Raw genomic sequence first — 19,131 nt, 5'->3', positions numbered from 1 at the left:
GATAAAAATGTCTTTTCTGCACTGTTATCCACCATAATGGGACGACCTGAGGACTAATGAATACTTTTTTTACTCCACTGTAACTCGATGTGTATGACTCATTTATTTCAGAGTGCATCGAGACACTAAATACTTTTCAGTAAACAAACAGGAACACTGTAGTGTTGATTGGTTAGCTGATAACATTTTATGTTTTTGTGCTCTAAATGCATTTAAAGTAGATTTTGAAAATCAATATTTTTTTAGGCATCTTGTATTTACATGAATGTGTGTTTTGATGAAAGTTTTCCTTCTCATAAAATCAAAGCAATGTCTCGAGGCCTTCAGAAACCATCGTTTCTGGGACCAGATGTTGACTGGATCAAGCAGACAGACGGGGATGTCAGAAGATTCCTCTGCCGCTGGAATCTGCCTCAACCTGAAAAGTTCCATCCCCAATGACAAAGTCCACTCAGTGAAAGCAAAACTGATCTGATTGAGGGGCGTGGTCACCTTCAGAGCTGAAGCTGCTGGTTCTGCTCCTAGATGAGTCCCTGAACTCCATTCTAAATCTGGAGACGCTTGTCTCCTCGTTGTAGATAATGTGATTTCTAACATCAATGTTTATTGAGATTTTTATTTTCTTTCCTGTAGTGTTGCTCTACTGTATGGCAGCTGAAAATGAAGACGGGCAGTGTGTGTGGCGCTGGCTGTGGCGCCCCCTATCTGCCTCACCGTCTTATTTCTGCTTCAACAGGACTCATTTATTGAAAAAGAAACAAAAGGAAAAGACAAAAACATGATGAAAGCGTGTAGTGACTGAATGTGGATGGTTACTTGAGTAACGACATGTGGAGAAAAAAATCTAAATGGATAATCATAATTAAATATAATCATCCATTAAAAATGCATGTACACATATATATATATATATATATATATATATATATATATATATATATATATATATATATATATATATATATATATATATATATATATATATATATATATATATATATATATATATATATATAATAAATAGTTAAGGTATCAATACAGATAATGGATACTATACTGATAATGACTATTTTCCCTATTATTATTAATAAAAACGTAAATTATACTTTTATTTTTAACACATTTACAGCTTCTAACTGATTTTTCATTAACAAATATTTGTCAATCATTGACTATGTCTTGAAGATCATTTTTTAATAATGATTGATTGAAACCAGCGGGCGCAGGAACCTTCACTTGATGCCGTTTATTGAGTATAAAAAGGTCTGTCATACAGCAGCAGCTGCAATGGTGACGGCCTCCGACCTTCCGGTGCTCCGGTCCACACAGGAGACGTGCAGAGAGCCGTCCCTGAAAGACGGAGAACGGTGAAGGTCGACAACAGACAGAGGGCCGCGGCATGCACGGATGGAGGAGTTCTCACCTTTTCATGGTCACCACGGCGTCGATGCAGCGGTTGTCCTGCACGGGCTGGAGCTCTCTGAGGATCATCTGCAACACAAAGACCAGCTATGAATGCTGAACTATTACAACTTCTCATCCCAGTATATCACACAATTTTCTGTCAGTCACATTGCTGACAGCAAATTCAAAAGTATTTGTCTTCAATTTCAATAGGAAAAGCAATGAGAAATATTTTCTTTTGTTTGATTCCAAAACACCTTTAACTACAGCAGCGAGAAAAAAAGCTGCTTCTATATGAAAACTATGACTCTACAGCCATAATCTGACATATCGACAAAGGTAGAGTTAATTACAATTATTGGATAGTTTATTATTTATGTTATACATATTAGCTTTATTTTGAAAAAACACTTTTACAGAAAAGAAAGTTTCTGATCCCAAATTAGCTTAAAACAAATGCCTGTCATTAAAAGCCGCAAACTAGAAACAAACTGATGAATTAAAATTCAGTCACTGTTTCACAAATACTCTGCTCACAATAAGTTAAGAGAGATTTAGTCATTTTCCTGAGTGCTTTTTGCATATATTTAGTATCCACAAATGAAGACAATAATATAAATAGACCCAAACAAACATTGACCGTGTCCATAGCGGGTATTTCCACCAATGACAGCTCGACTGCGGCGTTTCCTGCTCCTCACTAGACTCATGATGTTCTGAGGCTCTCCACTCCTCCACAAGTTCTCCATGCAGTTTCGCAGATCACATCCAGTTTCTGCTTCAGCTGGTCCCAGATGTGCTCAATGGGGTTCAGGTCAGAGGTCATTGTTGGTCATACCGTATGAGGCCACGCCCACTTCTGGCACCATGTGGTGAAGCATTATCATCCATGAATAGAACGTTGGGGTGTTCGGGTGGAATTGGGGGGAGATGAAGGTTCTATGACCTTTCTGAGGTAATTACCTGCAACGACTGAACCATCTACAAGAACCAAATGGGTTTTGCTCTGACTGGTGATGTATATCCAGACTAATCAGTGAACAGGATGGTAGACTGTTGCTGCACTGTCCAGGTCACATGGTCTCGTATTGCAGACATTCACGGCGGTGTCTTGGTGTCAGTGGAGTCACCTGCAATGAACGTCTGTCATTCCAGTCAAAGAGGTGGAGTTGGTTGTGAATGGTTTGTTTGGAAACCCTAGTGCCCCTCACATCTGGTAAACAGCCCTGCAGCTGTGTGGCGTTTGCTAAACCATGTCTGGGGTCAGAGGTCCTTAGGTTCTGGTCATGGTTGTGGTCTGTCACTGGTGGGGCTCCACTTCTGAGTCTGTCACAAACTCTGACTGCAGTTCTGGTTCTTGATGCACGTCTGCTGATGACACTTTGAGACTCACCAAGTTCACCAGCAACACCTGACTGTCTACTACCAACCTGGAGGCGCTGTGGTCAAGTGGTGCAGCTCGTCCGTTCAGCAACGTCTTGGGGTCATGGCTTTTTCAAATGATGAAGTTGTAATGACTCACTGACTAAATCCGGTCTTTAAATCACAAATGTGGACATTGAAGAAACATTGAAAAGGTTTTTCATGTATTATTTTTAGGCCCCTATAAGTCAGACACACTGAACACAGTGAGATCAATATGTAGAAAACACTAAATGAGGTGTGTCTACCACCTCAACACAATTACCTCCCTCTCCTGAAAAACTGAAGTGAAAAAAACAAACAAACGCTGTTACGACATCCAGAGTTTTTCCCTATATCCCCGATTCTTTGTGAATTTGTTTCTTTAGAAAAAAATCCACCCATCCATCCATCCCATCCATCCATCCATCCATCCGGGACAGGGTCGTGGGGGCAGCAGTCTAATCAAAGATGCCCAGACTTCCCTCTCCCCAGCCACTTCCTCCAGCTCCTCTGGGAGGACCCCGAAACCCTCCCAGGCCACCTGAGAGACATAGTCTCTCCAGCGTGTGTCCTGGGTCTGCCTCCACCCAGTGGGACATGGCCAGAACACCTCCTAAGGGAGGCACCTGGGAGGCATCCGGACCAGATGCCTAACCCACCTCAAGTGGCTCCTCTGGATGTGGAGGAGAAGCGGTTCTACTCAGAGCTCTCTCCGGGTGCCAAACTCCTCCCCCCTATCTCTAAGGGATCGCCCAGCGCCCCTACAGAGGGAACTCTTTTCAGCCGCTTGTATTCAGGACCAGGACGCAGTAAATAACATGATAACATGCAATCTTATAACGACGAGACAAACTGACGCTCTGCACCACAGATGTGAACTCAGCAGAACCACATCAGCTCAAAATGATTTTTAGCATCTAAATAAGGGATGTAATCCTGCCCGGGGCATAAACCAGGGGACAGGGACCCGCCCCACTCTCTCTCAAGAAACCAGAGCATCTGACAGCATCAAACCCTCAACCTTGATAGAACCCCCCCACACTCTTCAGATGGAGGGTTTTCATGCTTACCATCCCAAAAACGTTTGACTAAAAGCAAATTTTTCATTTGACAGATGGGAAGCTGAGAGGGTGAACGGCATGGGTCTGCCGCCAGCGGTTTGATTCTGGCTCCGTACCTTGGACAAAAGGTCCGGCCGCTCCGAGGAGAATCTCTGGTATATCTCCAGACAGAGGGAGGACAGCTGTCCGTCTGCAGGCAGGCTGTGATGTCTGCGGGCAGGAAGGGGAGTTCCTGACGGAAGGAGAAGCGTGAAGGTCTCCGCTCCGGCTTCATCCACCTCCTGCAACCAAACCAGGAGATGTTGACGTCTAAATGCATCCCCATTGCTTTATCCACATTAAATAATCCCAAACTGAGCCGTGTCTCAGGTCCCATTAAACATTTGGATTTGATGTAAAGTCCAAAAGACTGTAACCAACAATCTTCAGGACTTTAGTTTGGAGCAAACCTGGACCCGTTCATGGACTTCAGCAAGATCTTCAGTATTTTTGAAAGCTTTGTAGTTTCATCGGAAGAAAAGGTTTCAGGTCACTTTAGTTTACCTTTAGTAAAATGTCAGCAGCAGAAACATCCACGGTGACGGACTCCTCCTCCGGCGCCAGGCCTTCTCTGCCCACCAGCAGGCCGGCTTCTAAAGCCGCTCCCACAGCAATGACCTCATCAGCAGGCGCCGAGTTCAGCAGCTCCACGTCAGGAAACATCTCCCGGATCAGCTGCTGCAGCCGAGGGATCCTGGCCGAGCCCCCACAGAGAGCCACCTGCAGCAGGAAGGCCAAAGAGACTTTCAAAATAAAACAATGCAGATGAAACAAGTTACATTTACTCAGTTAAAAAAGGTTTTGCAGCAAAAAATCTCTCTAACCTTTCCTACAGATGGATGTTGGATGTCACATGACTTACCTTGTTAATATCTGAGGTGGACAGCCCCGCCTCTGCCAGCACAGACCTAATTGGCTGGATGCTTTTGTTGAAGAGGGAGGAGCAGAGCAGCTCAAAGCGAGCTCTGTGAACAGACCACATCATGACGTCACTTCCTCCTGCCGGCTTTTCACGCCGACAGCGTTACATTAACTTTTAAAGAAATGTGATGACAAACACAATCCCGACAAGCATAACTCCACATATGTCCTTCAGGTTGAATGGCACACAGAGGATAACGGGATCAAAGTGGGATGAAGCCCGGTCTGAAGGCGGTACCCGTGGACCCAGGGAGCACGCTCACCGGGACACGTTGCACTCGAAGTCGATGCCGTCGTGCAGGGAGTCCACGAAGCAGTTGGCGGATCCCAGTGAGGAGAGCGAGTGTTTGGTCATGTCTGCGCTGATCATCAGCTTCAGCATGGCGCGGGCGTTACTGCTCACATCATGCTTGTAGACGCTGTAGGACAAACACATCTCCATGATGGACCATCCTCATCCAGTGTGCTGACTCCATGTTAGTGAAGGACAACAACGGTGAACTCTGCCTCATATAAAACCCCACTCCGATCATCTCAGATCTATTTTCAATAGATTCTCAGTGGTCTTTGAAATGGGATTATAGCGTTTTAGCCTAAATTAAAAAAACTTCATCACAAATGTCATTTTCTGTGACAGTTTCTGCAGAGCGCCAGTACAGTTCATCCAAAATTCACCTCGGAGTTGTGGGCGGAGTTGTTGAGTAAGCCCATCCCCACTTCCCATCATCCATCTGTTAACATGCTAACTTACAGTCCCTCACAACTCCAAGCTTAAGGCCGTGTCATACAGCCACTACATACAATTTTAGCATTTTCCACAAATGAAATTTCAGTCTTTTGTGATCCATGCGTGACAGACGTCCTTCACACGTGTTTGTTGCGTCCCTCATTCCTTGATGTGGGCAGATGTCCATCGAGGGTTTTGGCTGACAGGTCTTTACGTAAATTCGGTTTTGAGCTATTCAAACATTTTTGTCGGTTTGTGTATATTTTAGTTTAAATGCAAGTGTTACAAAAATCTAACACAACTCTCTCTTTCTACGACTGTTCTACGTATGTCTAACAGACTTTTCATGCATGTTCCACCGATGTATAACTTTTATATCACGTATGCGGTGCACATATCACGCTCAAATAACATAATTGACAAATCACTAATCCATAATCAGGCACGGTTCGTGCTCTACGATGATTTACGTGTTCTTTGCGTGGTTTATTTTTACTTTATCTCTGGTTTTCATTTGGTTATTTTGTGATACATCTGTGAACATTTCATGTAAAAACCACAACTTTTCTCACTTCTTTACGCATGACCAATTTTCATCCGTGCAGTATGTACGTAGTGGCTGTGTGACACGGCCTTTACATTAGTGGTGAAACAAAAATGGCGAGCTTTATTGGAACTATCCAGATGTACAGTTTTATGCCAGATTCCAGCTCAGACAAAAAAGTCTAAATACGCATTTTTAAAACACTCATCACTTAAAAAAAACTGTTCCAGAAATAATTGCTTCCTCTCCGCAGCGTCTCTCCTGATGGCGCCTCTTCCCCGAGCACTGGTCACCAGTCACGGCGATTGCAGGCGGCGCCGGACCCTTTTACACACCCACAGAGCGGATCGGGCCATTGGGTGGATCAACACTCCATAAGCTGTGCGTGTGTGAATTGTATTTTTTTTTTCTTTGTCATTTTTGTTCATGTGAATACACAATTGCAAGTACACAGTAACACACAAAATGTATTGTATGAGTCACAAATCAAGAATTACGCACACACAAATCCAGTGAGTCTACTTTCCGTAGATTTACCGTTTAAACTCGGACGCCAGGTGCTGGGCCAAGGCCTGGGTTAAGCTCTCCCCGCCGATGCCGTGGTCGGTCTTGGTGCTGAGAACCCGGAATATTCCCCCGTTTATCTGCAGAACCGTCACACTCAGGGAGGTTCCTCCCAGTTTGTAGACCAGCACGTGGCTGTGGAAAAGCACACACAGGCGTGTCATAAGCCCCGCCCAGAGCGCACACTCTGCAGCACCACCTCTGAACACCTAACGTCTGACTGAGACAGAATGTCTGACTTTTAGGAAGCCCCTCTTGGACAGCTTTATGAGCTGGACTGTCGACACCCTGAAATCCTCTTCACCTCTTCCCGGACGAAGAGTCCTGTCCCACGTCGTAGGCCAGCAATGCGGCGGCGGGCTCGTGGATCATCCTCAACACACGGAAACCTGCCGCTTCAGCCGCCTCCCTGCAGGACATGAAGATGATGCAAAGTTTCCTCCTCCGACGGAACAAAAAGCTGCAGCAGGATAATGATGCGCCGTACCTCAGGGCGCGTCTCTGAGCATGTGCAAACTCGAAGGGAACCGTGATGACGGCCTCAGATGTGTCCGATCCCAGAGCAGATTGAGCCGTTTCTGTGAATCAAATAAATTTATGCTTAGTATGGCTGCAAAATTGCGATCATGATCTAACTTTTGTTATGAACAAATAACAAAACAACCAAAAACGTCATTTCCATTTCAATGCAACAGTTTGATTTAAATAAGAGTCAACATAACTTATAAATTATACTCCAAATGACCCTCGTCTCCATGTGAGGTGAACATCTAAAACAAAAGGGCTCCATCCTATTGGTCAATGATGTAAAGGAGTCCATTCGATTGGTCAAACGCATGAAGGGATTTATTTGACTTGCCTTAAGATTGTTTCAGCAAATTGAACAGTCAGTTTTTTGTTTTTTTAAACTCCCAAAACATTTGATGAGTATTTAGCAGACCGTTCTGGTTCGGTTTCTCAGCCAAGCTAGCAGACAGTCACATGACATCACAGAATTGATAACCAGATCTTTTTTAAATATTCCTAAATTCATAGATCATATTTTTTTATTCAAATTGTTGACTATATTTAAAAACAAAATCAGTTTTTTTCAGAACGTATTTCACTAAACTGTACTTCAGATTCAATTTTTTCATTTACTAAAAAAACACTTTGCAGCTTTATTTTGGAAATGAGAGCTTCCACCTGACACTTTACTTTGAGGATTTACCAAACTTAATCAGTTATTTTAGTTTAAAATCCAACAGTGTTCTGCATTTTAGCGCAATAATTACATTGCCTGAAGTGTTTTTTTTAACTTTACAATATTTTATAAAGATCGTGAATCAGTGACCTTGGATGGCACAAATGTTCGTTTCTTCTGGCTACCATCTGAGTATTCAGATACTCGTTCCAGCTCTTTTCAAAACCCCTTTCATCAGTGCGACGCCCTAAAGGGACGGACGGCGCCGCGTGTTTGTGGAAGCCCGGCATCATTTTGGCCAACACCGATGAGCAGCTTTTAACATTCTTCATCTTAAGTGAAGGTAAAACCCAAACAGAGAAGCACCAAACTAGACAGAGAAAGACGCCTTTTCAGATCAGAATGATCCTGAACCTCACTTAAGGCTCAACTCTGTTGTTTAAAATCCACTAAAGGAAACAGCCTTTAAGGGCGATAAACCACACAATGGAAATGGGATTTCTTCTGGAGAAACCTCAGCGCCGTCTTCCAAAACGGATGGAGGTTTGCTTAGAAGGTTGTGTTGCTGTTTGGGGGTTACCTCTCATTTTGCTGAAGATGAGTTTCGCCACGTCCTCTGGAGCGACGTGCTGCGGCTGCTGTCCCACTGTGATCTCATAATAAGGCTTCCCGTCTTTGCTTACGACCTGCAAACCACCAACACATGCAGGAGCCTTACAGACTGAGCAGGAAGGCGGATGCACTTCAACACATTTCAAGGCTGAACTGATGAGGTGGACGGACAAATCCAGCATTCTCCTCTGGTTTTCTGGCACTGCTCAGAGCGCAGCCCCCCAGAGGACAGCCCAAAAAACTCAAGACACAGGAGACTGGAAAGTACAACTTCAGAAAACGTTTTAAACTACTACATGCTGGAGCTGAAGCAAACAAGAATAAGCTTAAATTTCTGTTTAGTTCTGTTTTCAGCCCGAGAAGCTCGTTTCTGATGATCCATGTGTTCCTCTAGATCAGTGTTTTTCAACCTTTTTTGAGCCACGGCGCACTTCAACCTAGACAAAAATCTCGTGGCACACCAGCATCCAAAAAAAAAAAAAGCAGAAACTCATAGTCTGTATTGATCCACGGATTCTGTGGAAAGCTACACCGCTAAACATGAGCTTTAGCTGGTATTTTTGTTGGAACTGAGAGGCTTTTTGAGCTAAATAGGAACAAGGAAGTGAAGACTTTAACCACTTCTGATTGGTCAGACTGCTGACATGTGATTAAGCCTTCAAGAATGATTGGCGGAGACAGTTAAAGCGGCGGGACTTTGCCGCAAAAAGCTTTATTTGCAGCTAAATCGCGGTACCGTCATTCTTATCAAAATGTCTTTAATAGAATTAAATAAACACAAAGAAAAATAATTTTCTGATCTTTTATACTCCTAACTACTCAGTGTTTTATCAGGGCCTGTTTGGATGAACAAAGAGCTGATTTCCTGGAGATGGGAAATGTTTTTGATCAGTTAATGAGGGCAATTTCCCATGGCACACCTGACCATCTCCCACGGCACACTAGTGTGCCGCGGCACACTGGTTGAAAAACACTGCTCTAAATCACCAAAATAAAGACGTTGGTTTAGAGCTAGAGCGTTGCTAATTATTATTATTAGAGAAAAACTTCAGGACAAATTTTTAGTGCTTTTCAGTAATGATCTCTGAACCAGAAGAACCTAAAGTCTCAAATCTCCTGAACTAGAATCAGTAACGTCTAGTCTACTGGATCTATGCTGGATTTAAACCTGCAGAAATGAAGGAACACCCCTTCCCTGGTTTAGATTACATTAGATTCAAAATTTTGTAAAAAAAAACAACCGCTTACCTGACACTTGGTTTCAGTTTGGTGAACTTTTGTTTCAGGATCATCAAATCTGTTAAAAAAAGGAGACAAAAGACTTTTAAGCTAGAAGATGATCAACCATTCTTATCCCACTCTGCTGACATCGGCTGACATTGATGATTTTAATGATGTAGATGCGGGCAGTACTCTGAAAAACTGGGTGGTATCGTTGCAATATACAAAACAAATATGAAAAAAGTTGCTGCCAGGGGAGGAAAAAAGGTTGCCAGTCAGATTCAGTAAGTTGTGCAGCTCTTCTTGAATGATGAATATTCATCCTAGAAAGGCTTTCACTGTGAGAGACAGAATGGAAAAAAACAGAATCCAAAAAATCACATTTATTTTTTATTTTTAAAGAATTTGTTTATATAATGGAGCAAAAAATAAACATTTGGTCAATAACAAAAGTTTACTTCAATACTTTGTAATGTAACTCTGGTAGACAGGGATCAAAGGTTTCCTGCAGGGCTCCAGCAGGTTTACACTGTAGCTGTCATGTTGGCCCATTCTTCCATGCAGATCTCCTCAAGAGCTCTGATGTTTTGGGGCTGTTGCTGGGCCACACAGACTAGCCGCTGTCTCCACAGATTCTCTACTGGATTGAGGGCTAGAGACTGGCTAAAACCTTCCAGAACCGTGAAAGGATTTTTACTTAGACTCTCCTTGGTTGCCACGGCGATGTGTTTGGGATCATTGTCATGCTGGAAGACCCAAACATGTTTCATCCTCAATGTTCTCACTCATGGATATAAAATGTAGTCCATAATCTCACCATACATTGTTCCATTCATCCTTTTCCTTCACACCAATCAGTACTTCTGTCCCCTTTGCAAATAAATGTGCCCCAAACCGCAATGCTTCCACCGCCATGCTTCATAATAGGTGATAACCAACTCAAACAAACAACATTCATACGGGTAATGAGTGGAAGATAGAATAACTTCTTAAAGAAGAAATAACAGGTCGGTTTGTTTATAGGAGGTAAATATTTATTTTCTACGTTCTGTCTCTCATAGCTGAGGTGTTTCCATGAAGCTCATTACAGACCAAACTCATCTTTTAAAGTGGAACTTAAAGAATCAGAGACTGACAAATACTTTTTTGTCCCCCTGTAACTTCCACTTTGATAACTGCATACATTAAAAAAATGGTTTTGACCCCAGATCAAGATTTTTATAATTTGAGGAAAAGCACTGCAGAGAAGAAAATGCACAGGAGAAAACTTTCATCTAACACTGTGGTGTCTCATTACTTTACCTTCTCCCCAGCATTTGCTTCACTTTAACCACGGTGTTGGCGGCGTTGCGGATTCTTCCCTGCTTCGCTGCTAAACCTACAATCTACAAATAAAAACCCGTTACCATGGAAACCCGTGTCATTTCAAATGGACTTTTATATTCCATTGCTGACAATATATGCAAACGCTTTGTGTTGTTCTGTTTGCCGTCATCCATAGATTGTCTTTGTAAATCTGCCTTTAAATCCACCCCTGTGATCTGAAGCGATAGTCACCTGCTCCGTGTCCCTGAAGCCCACCACAGCGGGGGTCACTCTGTCTCCAGCATCATTGGCGACCACATCAGCACGTCCATCCTGAGCAGCACACAAGCAGACATGTATGCACCAACACGTTTACACTCACAATGCATCGTTGCGGTTTCTGTGCATTCATTTTACAGTTACCCCCTGCAGTCCGACACGAGGTGACTGCGGCTGGCTGCGTCTGCAGGTGCGCAGAGGTAAGTTTACACACCCAGGAGCGTCTCAACTGACAGCACTTCGACTTTTCCATGAAACATTTTGGCCACATCCTTTTTTGTTCTATCAGTGAAATTTCGAAAACACACTTTCAGACCATCTCCTCCTTAGAGAGGTGGTTGCTGACCAGACAAAACACATTTTTAAAGTTATGCTAGGATCAGTTAGACTCTTAAGTGAAGCACGTGCTGATTACTGTCTAATAAAGTGCAGCAGTGAGTTGGCCCCTCCCACACAGAAGTATCTGTCTCAGATTTCTTTAGAAAGTCTTTGTTTTTATGTGCAATATTGCAGGTGACCTTTATTTTGACTGACTCATGCTTGTTGGAAATGTAAATACTAACAAAACAGATCAACTACTTAACAGTTCGCTTATAACTTATTATGGTGGTAGTAAAGATGCTAAGAGAGTGGGAGTTGAAGTCGGCGGCAGACTAAAGACCACAGCCGAACATGTGGCACCGCAGCCGGTCACCTTTAGATGGAGGGACTGAGAACGGCCCGAGAAAGATCTGGGTTTACCTTAAAAATCGCCACGCACGCGCAGGTGTAGCCAAAGTGAACTCCTATAGCAGACATGCTGCAAACAGACACGAGACGCTACTCCACAAGCCGGTACTTCCGCTCCCTTTGGTACTTCCGGTGGCGAAACTTCAGAGTAAAAGCCGCAGATTTAACGATCAGTCCTTGTAAAATGAAAGCAAACAAAACAACTTTTAATAACAAGTTTTTTTTTAGGAGACGAGGGTTTAATTTAGTTTCAATGATACAAATAAATTTTTATAAATATATAATTAGAAATATTTTAAAGCTGCTGATTTTGCCAAATTTTTGTATCCTTGTTTTAATTAATACTGCATTACAGCTCTAAATGACAAATCTGTAGAGGTGAACACTTGATTTCATAAAAACTAATAAAAAAAACATTTCATATATGAGTACAATTTAAATGTATTTCGTCTTCATTCTCAAAGAGCTTCAATTTTTAAGGATTTAAAGTGAATTTCTTTGATTTTAAATTAACATCAAACAGCTTAATAATTATAAAAACAAAAAATTGAGCAAAGCCAAAAGAACAAGCAGGAATTTTGCTGAGGGAGCTCAACATTTTCATACCAGAATGGTTGAAACCTCTAAAATTATGCTGATGATTTTATCTGGGGATTCATTTTCTCAGAGCTTTTTAAACATGAGGAAACCGTTCAGGTAAAAAGCTTAAGCGTTGCAGTCGGTGCCAGAATGGGTGATGGGAAGTCCCTGCCTTCCCCACCGCCACCGATCAGGTTCAACTGTGTCAGTGTGCAGCAGAGTTCAGCTCACAGCAAAAACTGACGTGAAGGTCTTTCACTGTTAGAATAGGTAACACAGGCTGATGCACTTATGAGGCATTTATTTTTGGAAATGTTTTAAAAAATCCTGAACAGACCACACAAAATGCCACTTAGCTCATCATGTTGAATAAATAGTTTGCCGTTTTGTCCTCAGGTCAAGATCACACGACCTCACAGTGCTTCCAAAAAGAATTGTCTTTTAAAAAACAAATGCAGAAAATGTTTATAGTTTTATTTAAACAGAGCACATCTTATTGTTACTTTAAAGGGACTTTAGACTTTCCAACAAACCAGGAAGTCAAATTTATTGTCACAAATGTTGTTTACAGCCCTTTGGAAATCCCAGAACTTAGCTGTCCTTTTCAGTGCCCTGCAGTATTACTGTGGAGTAATTATTATATCAAAAAACAACAATATTACTGTGTTTGAAAAACGTATAGACTGTTTTAATACTATTAGTTTCATTATAAGAAGAAGTAGTGACTATAAAGTGTAATTCTCTCCTTCAATTTAGAAAACAAACATGTCGATTTTACAAACACAGGAAATGATGCTTTTTTTTAAGTGCATGGTTTATTTCAGGAGTGAAAAACTGCTCTTCTCTCTTATGTTTCGCTTTAAGGTTGTGTTGCTGTTTGTGTTGACCTCCTTCAGGTCACAAGCTGAAGAAACGAAAGAGAAAAGCATCGGAGTTGTGGGTCTTTCCAAACCTGTTTTCTGTCTTTAAGGAATCATATGTTTTCACATAAAAAACAACAAATGGTCATTCAACTGAAATAACTTGTTTAGTTTTGTAAACTTCAAATAAATCAAAAGAAGTTCCGAGTAAAGAGAAGCAGATCTATTCAGACTAAAAAAAATCACAATAGAAACAGAAGATGTACTCCTGGTATTACTGGTTTTTGTCATATTGTCTAACCAAAGTATTCAGATCAGGGTGTGGAGTTCTTCTGGATCATGTGATACTAAACTAAGCTAAGTCTAAACCTGAGAAACAGGCTTTGCTCCTACCCTTCGATGCTATTATTTAAAAGTTTGCTACTAAATGTCTCTCAACAAATATAAATATTTTATAGTTTTCTGTCTAAATGCAGTTTAACATCAATCATGTTTAGATAGAAGATATTGATACTTCTGCTCCAAAAGAAGAACGTCTGTTAACCAATCTAAATTGTTCCTCAAAACCCTGGCTATGACGTCAATGTTGACAGAAATCTCATCTTCACGATGAGACCGTCAAACGACCAAACGTCGATCTCTCTATTCTTCCTGGAAACGCAGTGAGGTAAAATTATGATTGGCTAGTATCCGGTCGTGGGCGGAGCATATCCAGATTTTCACCCTCGCCGTTGGGCTTCGTTTCCATAGTCTCGTCGGGCTTTGAAACAGACGGACGCGTTTGATTGTCCTCTGGAAGAAACTATGAAAGAGCTTTTCTTCATTGCGGCTCTGGCGGCTTTCTGCTGCGCAGCGTTCTCCAAAACATGTAAGTATTAGCTTTTATTCAAAAACCTGAACGCGACTTTAGAAATTAAGGATTTTGTTCTGTTGACGGTCTGAAGACCTTCTTTGAAAGGTTTCCACTTCCCCCTTATTTAATAATTTATCGGAATTATTTTTACAATTTAACTTTATTAAAAGTAGAGGACATTGCTGAGGTCAGTTATTACAATGTTATTGTTCTAACACCTAATAATTTAACAAAAAAAACTGTCATTTGTTTACTCTTTTCACTTAAATAAGGAACATTAAACTCAGCATATCATATTGATTTTATTATTTCTTTTTAGAGTTTTTTCTTTCTTTTCATATTTTCTATTAAATCCAGATAACCCAAAGTTCAGTCTGGTCAGTGGAAATTCCCCCAGTTTACTTTCACTTTCACTTTCCTCAATCTGCGCCATTTTCTTCAGTGGAAAGCCTGCTAATCTATAATATTCCCTGCATTTCTGGAGCAAACCAGCACACATTTATGAAACTTCCATGCAAAAAAAAAAAACACCGGAGTTCAGCTTTCATCAGTGGTGTTCTAGCTGTTGAGTCTCACGTTAATCAGTCCAAATAATGAGAGAATGTTGGACTCCTGTAATGTTCTGATCTAGATCAATCCGGCTCCTTTTATTTTGAAAGTAAGAAGAATTCTGTCTTTATTCTGTAATCATTACACATTTGGAGTCGAGATGAATTTTGTTCATTTTGAATCCATTTCAAACTGGGCTGACTTGAAAAAAGTAAATAAATCAAATCATTTTTTGCCTCAGAATGTTTAATAATGGATTTTTAGAACCCACTGAACCTCTTTCGGGGTCATTGGGTTGCTGAAGTTACTGTTGAGCAGAAGCAGGGAGCATCCAGCACAATTTAGTCAGTGTTTAATAAAATATTTAAAATGTGTTCATCTTTGGCAGGAAATGACTCACAAATGGTGTCCAGTTTCAACAGTTCCAAAAATAAAAAAACTCAAATCACTGACATCAGAGTATAAAACGCAAAGTGAACATGCTTTTCTAACGATTCTGTCTGAAAAATGATAGTTGGTGCAAAGATTGAGTTGTTGTCATTCCTCCTCCTCCTGTGGGCTTCAGCCCCTCCGACAGTCCAGGTGTACAGTCGTGACCCTGGCCAGTATGGGAAGGAAAACACCCTGATCTGCCACGTCAGCAACTTCCACCCCCCAGACATCACCATCCGGCTTATGGAGGATGACCAGGAGCTACCAGAGGCCAAGCAGACCGACCTGGCGTTCAAACAGAACTGGCACTTTCACCTGACAAAGAGCGCTCCTTTCACACCAAAGCAGGGAGCCAGGTACACCTGCAAGGTCACCCACAGCGGCCTGGCCAAAGACTACACCTGGGGTGAGTCTAGCACGACAACAGCAAACTATTTATTGACCAGCAATGAACTAAAACTGTTCTTCTGTTTGAACAGAGTCCAACATGTAACCGCCATAGAGGGAGACCCAGGTGAGTTCACTCTGAAGATCTCAGTGGGGCTGAGTGTGTTCTAAGGGTGAAGCAGGAACTCTGTCAGCATGTCTCCCTTCAGTCACTATCAACCAAGTTGATCAGAATCACTGGCAGGAAAAGTATAGTTCCTTTTGTGTATTTGCTGTCCTGTTAGCTTTCTGTTTCTGTTTTCTCCTGTATATAAGTGGTAGAGCATTTGGTTTGGTTTTCCTTAAATCTAGGAGATTTTCTCCTTTGCTTATCTTGAACCCATAAATGCCGGAGATGCTACTGGCGACACCTAAATAACACACTGTCTTTGGCCTACTGTAACTCTTCGGCCATTTACGTCATCTACGTGTATCAGCAGATTCTGACAGATTCAGCGATACACGTGGTTAGAGGAAAGCGGCTTTTTGTTTTTGCTTTGATTTCTGCAACAGAATAAAGAAGTGTTGCATATGACCACTGGAATTACGTTGGTCGCGTAAAACGGTTGAAGAGCTGCAGTAGTCGACAGTATGTGAACTCTGGAGCTAAAGCTCTGGTGGTAGAAGATGAAACACCAAAGCCCAGCTCTGGCCACGCCCCTTCCTGTGGTCACTGCAGGCTGTGGTTATGAGTTTGATGTTCTCTCTCTTCTCACATGAGCAAAGCTAGAAACATTTCCTGACATGAAGGATGCTTAGAACAACTTAGCATGGCAGCTAGGAGGTCGCATCAGCAAAAAGCTAATGTTTAGCTGTTTTCCAACAATTTTCCCTGAATTTTTTGGCTGTTTTCAAACAGCCTTCCTACAGTTTTTCCATAGTTTTCAGTTATTTAGCAACAACTTTTTCTTTGCTGTTCTCCAATTGTTCTTTAACAAATTTCAGCTCTTTTATCAACCGTTTTTCCGGCTGTTTTTTCAACAGTGTTCCCATAGTTTACAAACCATTTTCCAACTGCTTCCAGTTTTTCTTCAGCTTGCAATGTCCTGAAAGTAAAGCTGGACAAACAGATATTACTTGTTCATGTTATCCGTTTGGAAATGAAAACTTCATTCTGGAGTGTAACGCATGGTGACGATAAACTTTATTTACCTTTTTCCTATAAGTGTCAGACAAGTTGATCTGCACTTTCAAAAAGATTCATCCATTTAATAAACAGAAAGCATCGATTTTGTTTTTAAGCAGCTTCTTGTCTTTTTTTTTTTTTTAGACAACCGTTTGTTCTGTTCAGTTTAAGTGAGCAGTTAAACCCAGCAGGTGTAAATGAAACCAGATGGTGATTGAATTAAAACTATGTTCTCCATCCATCGCTACACCTGAGGTCATGATGGGGGGGTGACTGATTTCTAAAAGGGCTTCATATGACCCCCCGCCTGTACACAGTCAGCAGAGAAGAAGTTGAGATAAAAACTCATTGTCCTTTTTTCTGCTGCATGTCTGTCTGTAACAGCGTCTTGTTCCCTTGCAGGCCGACCCCAGCTCTTCTGTGCAGATCTACAGCCTCTTCAACTCTCCAATCAAAAGCATCTCTTTCCTCCCCTCAGTTCCCACAAACATAGCGTCAGGTGTGGTGGTGGTCAGTCTTCAGATTATCTTGTATGATTTCAGAGGATAGATTTGTAACCCAAGTGTAAATTTGCTGTTTTTTTTTCTTTCTAACCTGTTCTTTGTTTTACTTGAGTAATTTAAGTTGTTTCCCAATCAAGAAGAAAATTCATCTGTGGCCAAACAGGAGGGTGGGGGCTGCTCAGTATTTCATAATTAGAAATTGATTTATCATTGAACATGAAAAAGGATTTGTTAGCTTTGAAAACAGCTAAAGTGAACATTTTGATCACAAAAAATGATGACAGCCGTCTGCAGGTTTCTGCTCCTGAGGTCATTCTTAAGGAGATTTCGTTCAGGAGACCCCAAATGTGGATTTGAATAAATCCCACAGTTTTCATGGACTCTCAATTATTTTTTGTGCCTGTTTGGACCACAAGGAAAACCTTTGAATGTCAAAAGATGTCTGTAAAAAAAAATTAATAAAATTTAAAAAAAGAAAGTATCTTTTATTCCAAACCCAATAAATCCCCCAAAAATCCAAAGGATGTCCAAAGAAGAACTATAGAATTATTTTTTACATGTATGGGAAATACTCAATTATCTAATGAACAATAAAAACGTGAACAAGTTTTTTTTTGTTCATTAGAAAGCAAAAATAACTATGACAGCTGCTAATTACCAGTATTCTGTTACAGTCTTAAAAACATCAAGATAACGGTAAAGATCTTCAGGACGGTTAAATACAATGGTGAAAAGTGAATTGATAAAGGCCTCTTATTTTAAAATGAAACATGTAAGTGTTAATGTGGTGTAGTGGTTAGCACTGTTGCCTCTGAGAAAATCCTGGTTCAAATCGGGGTCTGGTCCCTTCTGTGAGGAGTTTGCATGTTTGTGCATTCATGGCTTTTCTGCTACAATGTACTACTTTCAGATCCAAATACAGTGTTCCCCTGATTGAACTCTTCCAGTTCATCACAAAAACTCAACTCAAGAAGCTTGCGTGAGGCTTTTGTGTACGAAGGAGGTGCTGTGGGGGGAGGAGGGGAGCAGAGATGAATCGCATGCCGGCCCATCGGCTTCCTTACCGACTGCCAAGGAATATTTCACAGCGGGTTTTACCGGCAACTGAATCGCTGTCAACCAAAGTTTGTGGCCCTGCATGGAGAAATCAGCTGACTCAGAAGCGACCGGATAAAACCCGATACGCAGAAGAAGATAACCACAGAGAATAATCATCTGAAAAAATGAATGATGGATGAAAGTGGCTTCTTGTGGAAGAAAATGACATCTAAACTGATGGAGGAAGCACTGTCTCCTAGTTTTAAGGCACAGAGTGACTATTGTGCGTTTTATAGTACGCAACGGTACAGTTTATTTGGCGTATTTGCAGGAATCTCTAGTCCCAAAGTCCCATAAATAAGGGGAGAATACTCTACAACAGTAATGGCTAACCATTGACTGTATCAGAGAACTTGACTGAGTGAGTGTGACATCATCCATAAAGAAATTGTTTACTTCCGGCTCAATTGAAATGGCGTTGATTCAGTCACCATTTTTGGGATGTCGTTATTTTGGAACCAGAATTCATCAGTTAGCAGTGATTGGTCTGGGTTAGTCTGTGTCAGAATTTCAATGGAAACCACTCTGGCCAACTAGGAGTGAACTTGTTGGGAGGCCACACCCCTACCACTGTAAAGTGGGCTTTACAAAACCTGTCAACTGAACGTTTTGAATGCTCGACCTGAGATCACATACTTTTATTGGGGCATCTGATTGGTCAGTTTATTAACTACTGGTAAAATAACTTAGGCTGCAAAAAAAATTATATACA

General features: G+C 41.4%; 2 protein-coding genes across 2 annotated transcripts; one reads left to right on the top strand and one right to left on the bottom strand.

The window, feature by feature from the left end:
- Positions 1-1,231: 1,231 nt before the first annotated feature.
- On the bottom strand, positions 1,232-12,160 carry hspa14 (heat shock protein 14). The gene is made up of 14 exons (XM_004082988.5): positions 12,006-12,160; positions 11,238-11,318; positions 10,983-11,065; positions 9,708-9,756; positions 8,428-8,533; positions 7,152-7,242; positions 6,969-7,073; positions 6,638-6,799; positions 5,093-5,248; positions 4,771-4,873; positions 4,413-4,628; positions 3,986-4,150; positions 1,424-1,491; positions 1,232-1,350 (listed from the first exon to the last, which is right to left on the bottom strand). The coding sequence occupies exons 1-14, from the start codon at positions 12,060-12,062 to the stop codon at positions 1,269-1,271; spliced, it is 1,524 nt and encodes a 507-aa protein (XP_004083036.1). The 5' UTR covers positions 12,063-12,160; the 3' UTR covers positions 1,232-1,268.
- Positions 12,161-14,202: 2,042 nt separating this feature from the next.
- orla-b2m (b2-microglobulin) lies at positions 14,203-17,361 on the top strand. The gene is given in 4 exon segments (NM_001104660.2): positions 14,203-14,300; positions 15,400-15,672; positions 15,746-15,780; positions 17,221-17,361. Coding segments are annotated over 3 exon segments (351 nt in total). The 5' UTR covers positions 14,203-14,236; the 3' UTR covers positions 15,760-15,780; positions 17,221-17,361.
- Positions 17,362-19,131: the final 1,770 nt, after the last annotated feature.

This window comes from Oryzias latipes, chromosome 23 (assembly GCF_053564925.1).
Source record: "Oryzias latipes strain Hd-rR chromosome 23, Olatipes_Hd-rR_3.1".
Lineage (NCBI taxonomy): Eukaryota > Metazoa > Chordata > Actinopteri > Beloniformes > Adrianichthyidae > Oryzias > Oryzias latipes.
Note: the sequence above shows the minus strand (reverse complement) of the source record. Positions and strands in the feature narration are given on the sequence as shown.

Excerpts from the sequence above, each read along its gene's own strand:
- hspa14 (XM_004082988.5), bottom strand. The coding sequence starts at position 12,062 with ATGTCTGCTATAGGAGTTCACTTTGGCTACACCTGCGCGTGCGTGGCG. Across the intron at positions 9,757-10,982 it reads AAGCAAATGCTGGGGAGAAG|ATTTGATGATCCTGAAACAA; the intron begins GTAAAGTAATGA and ends TTTTTTTAACAG. Across the intron at positions 7,243-8,427 it reads CATCTTCAGCAAAATGAGAG|AAACGGCTCAATCTGCTCTG; the intron begins GTAACCCCCAAA and ends TTTGATTCACAG.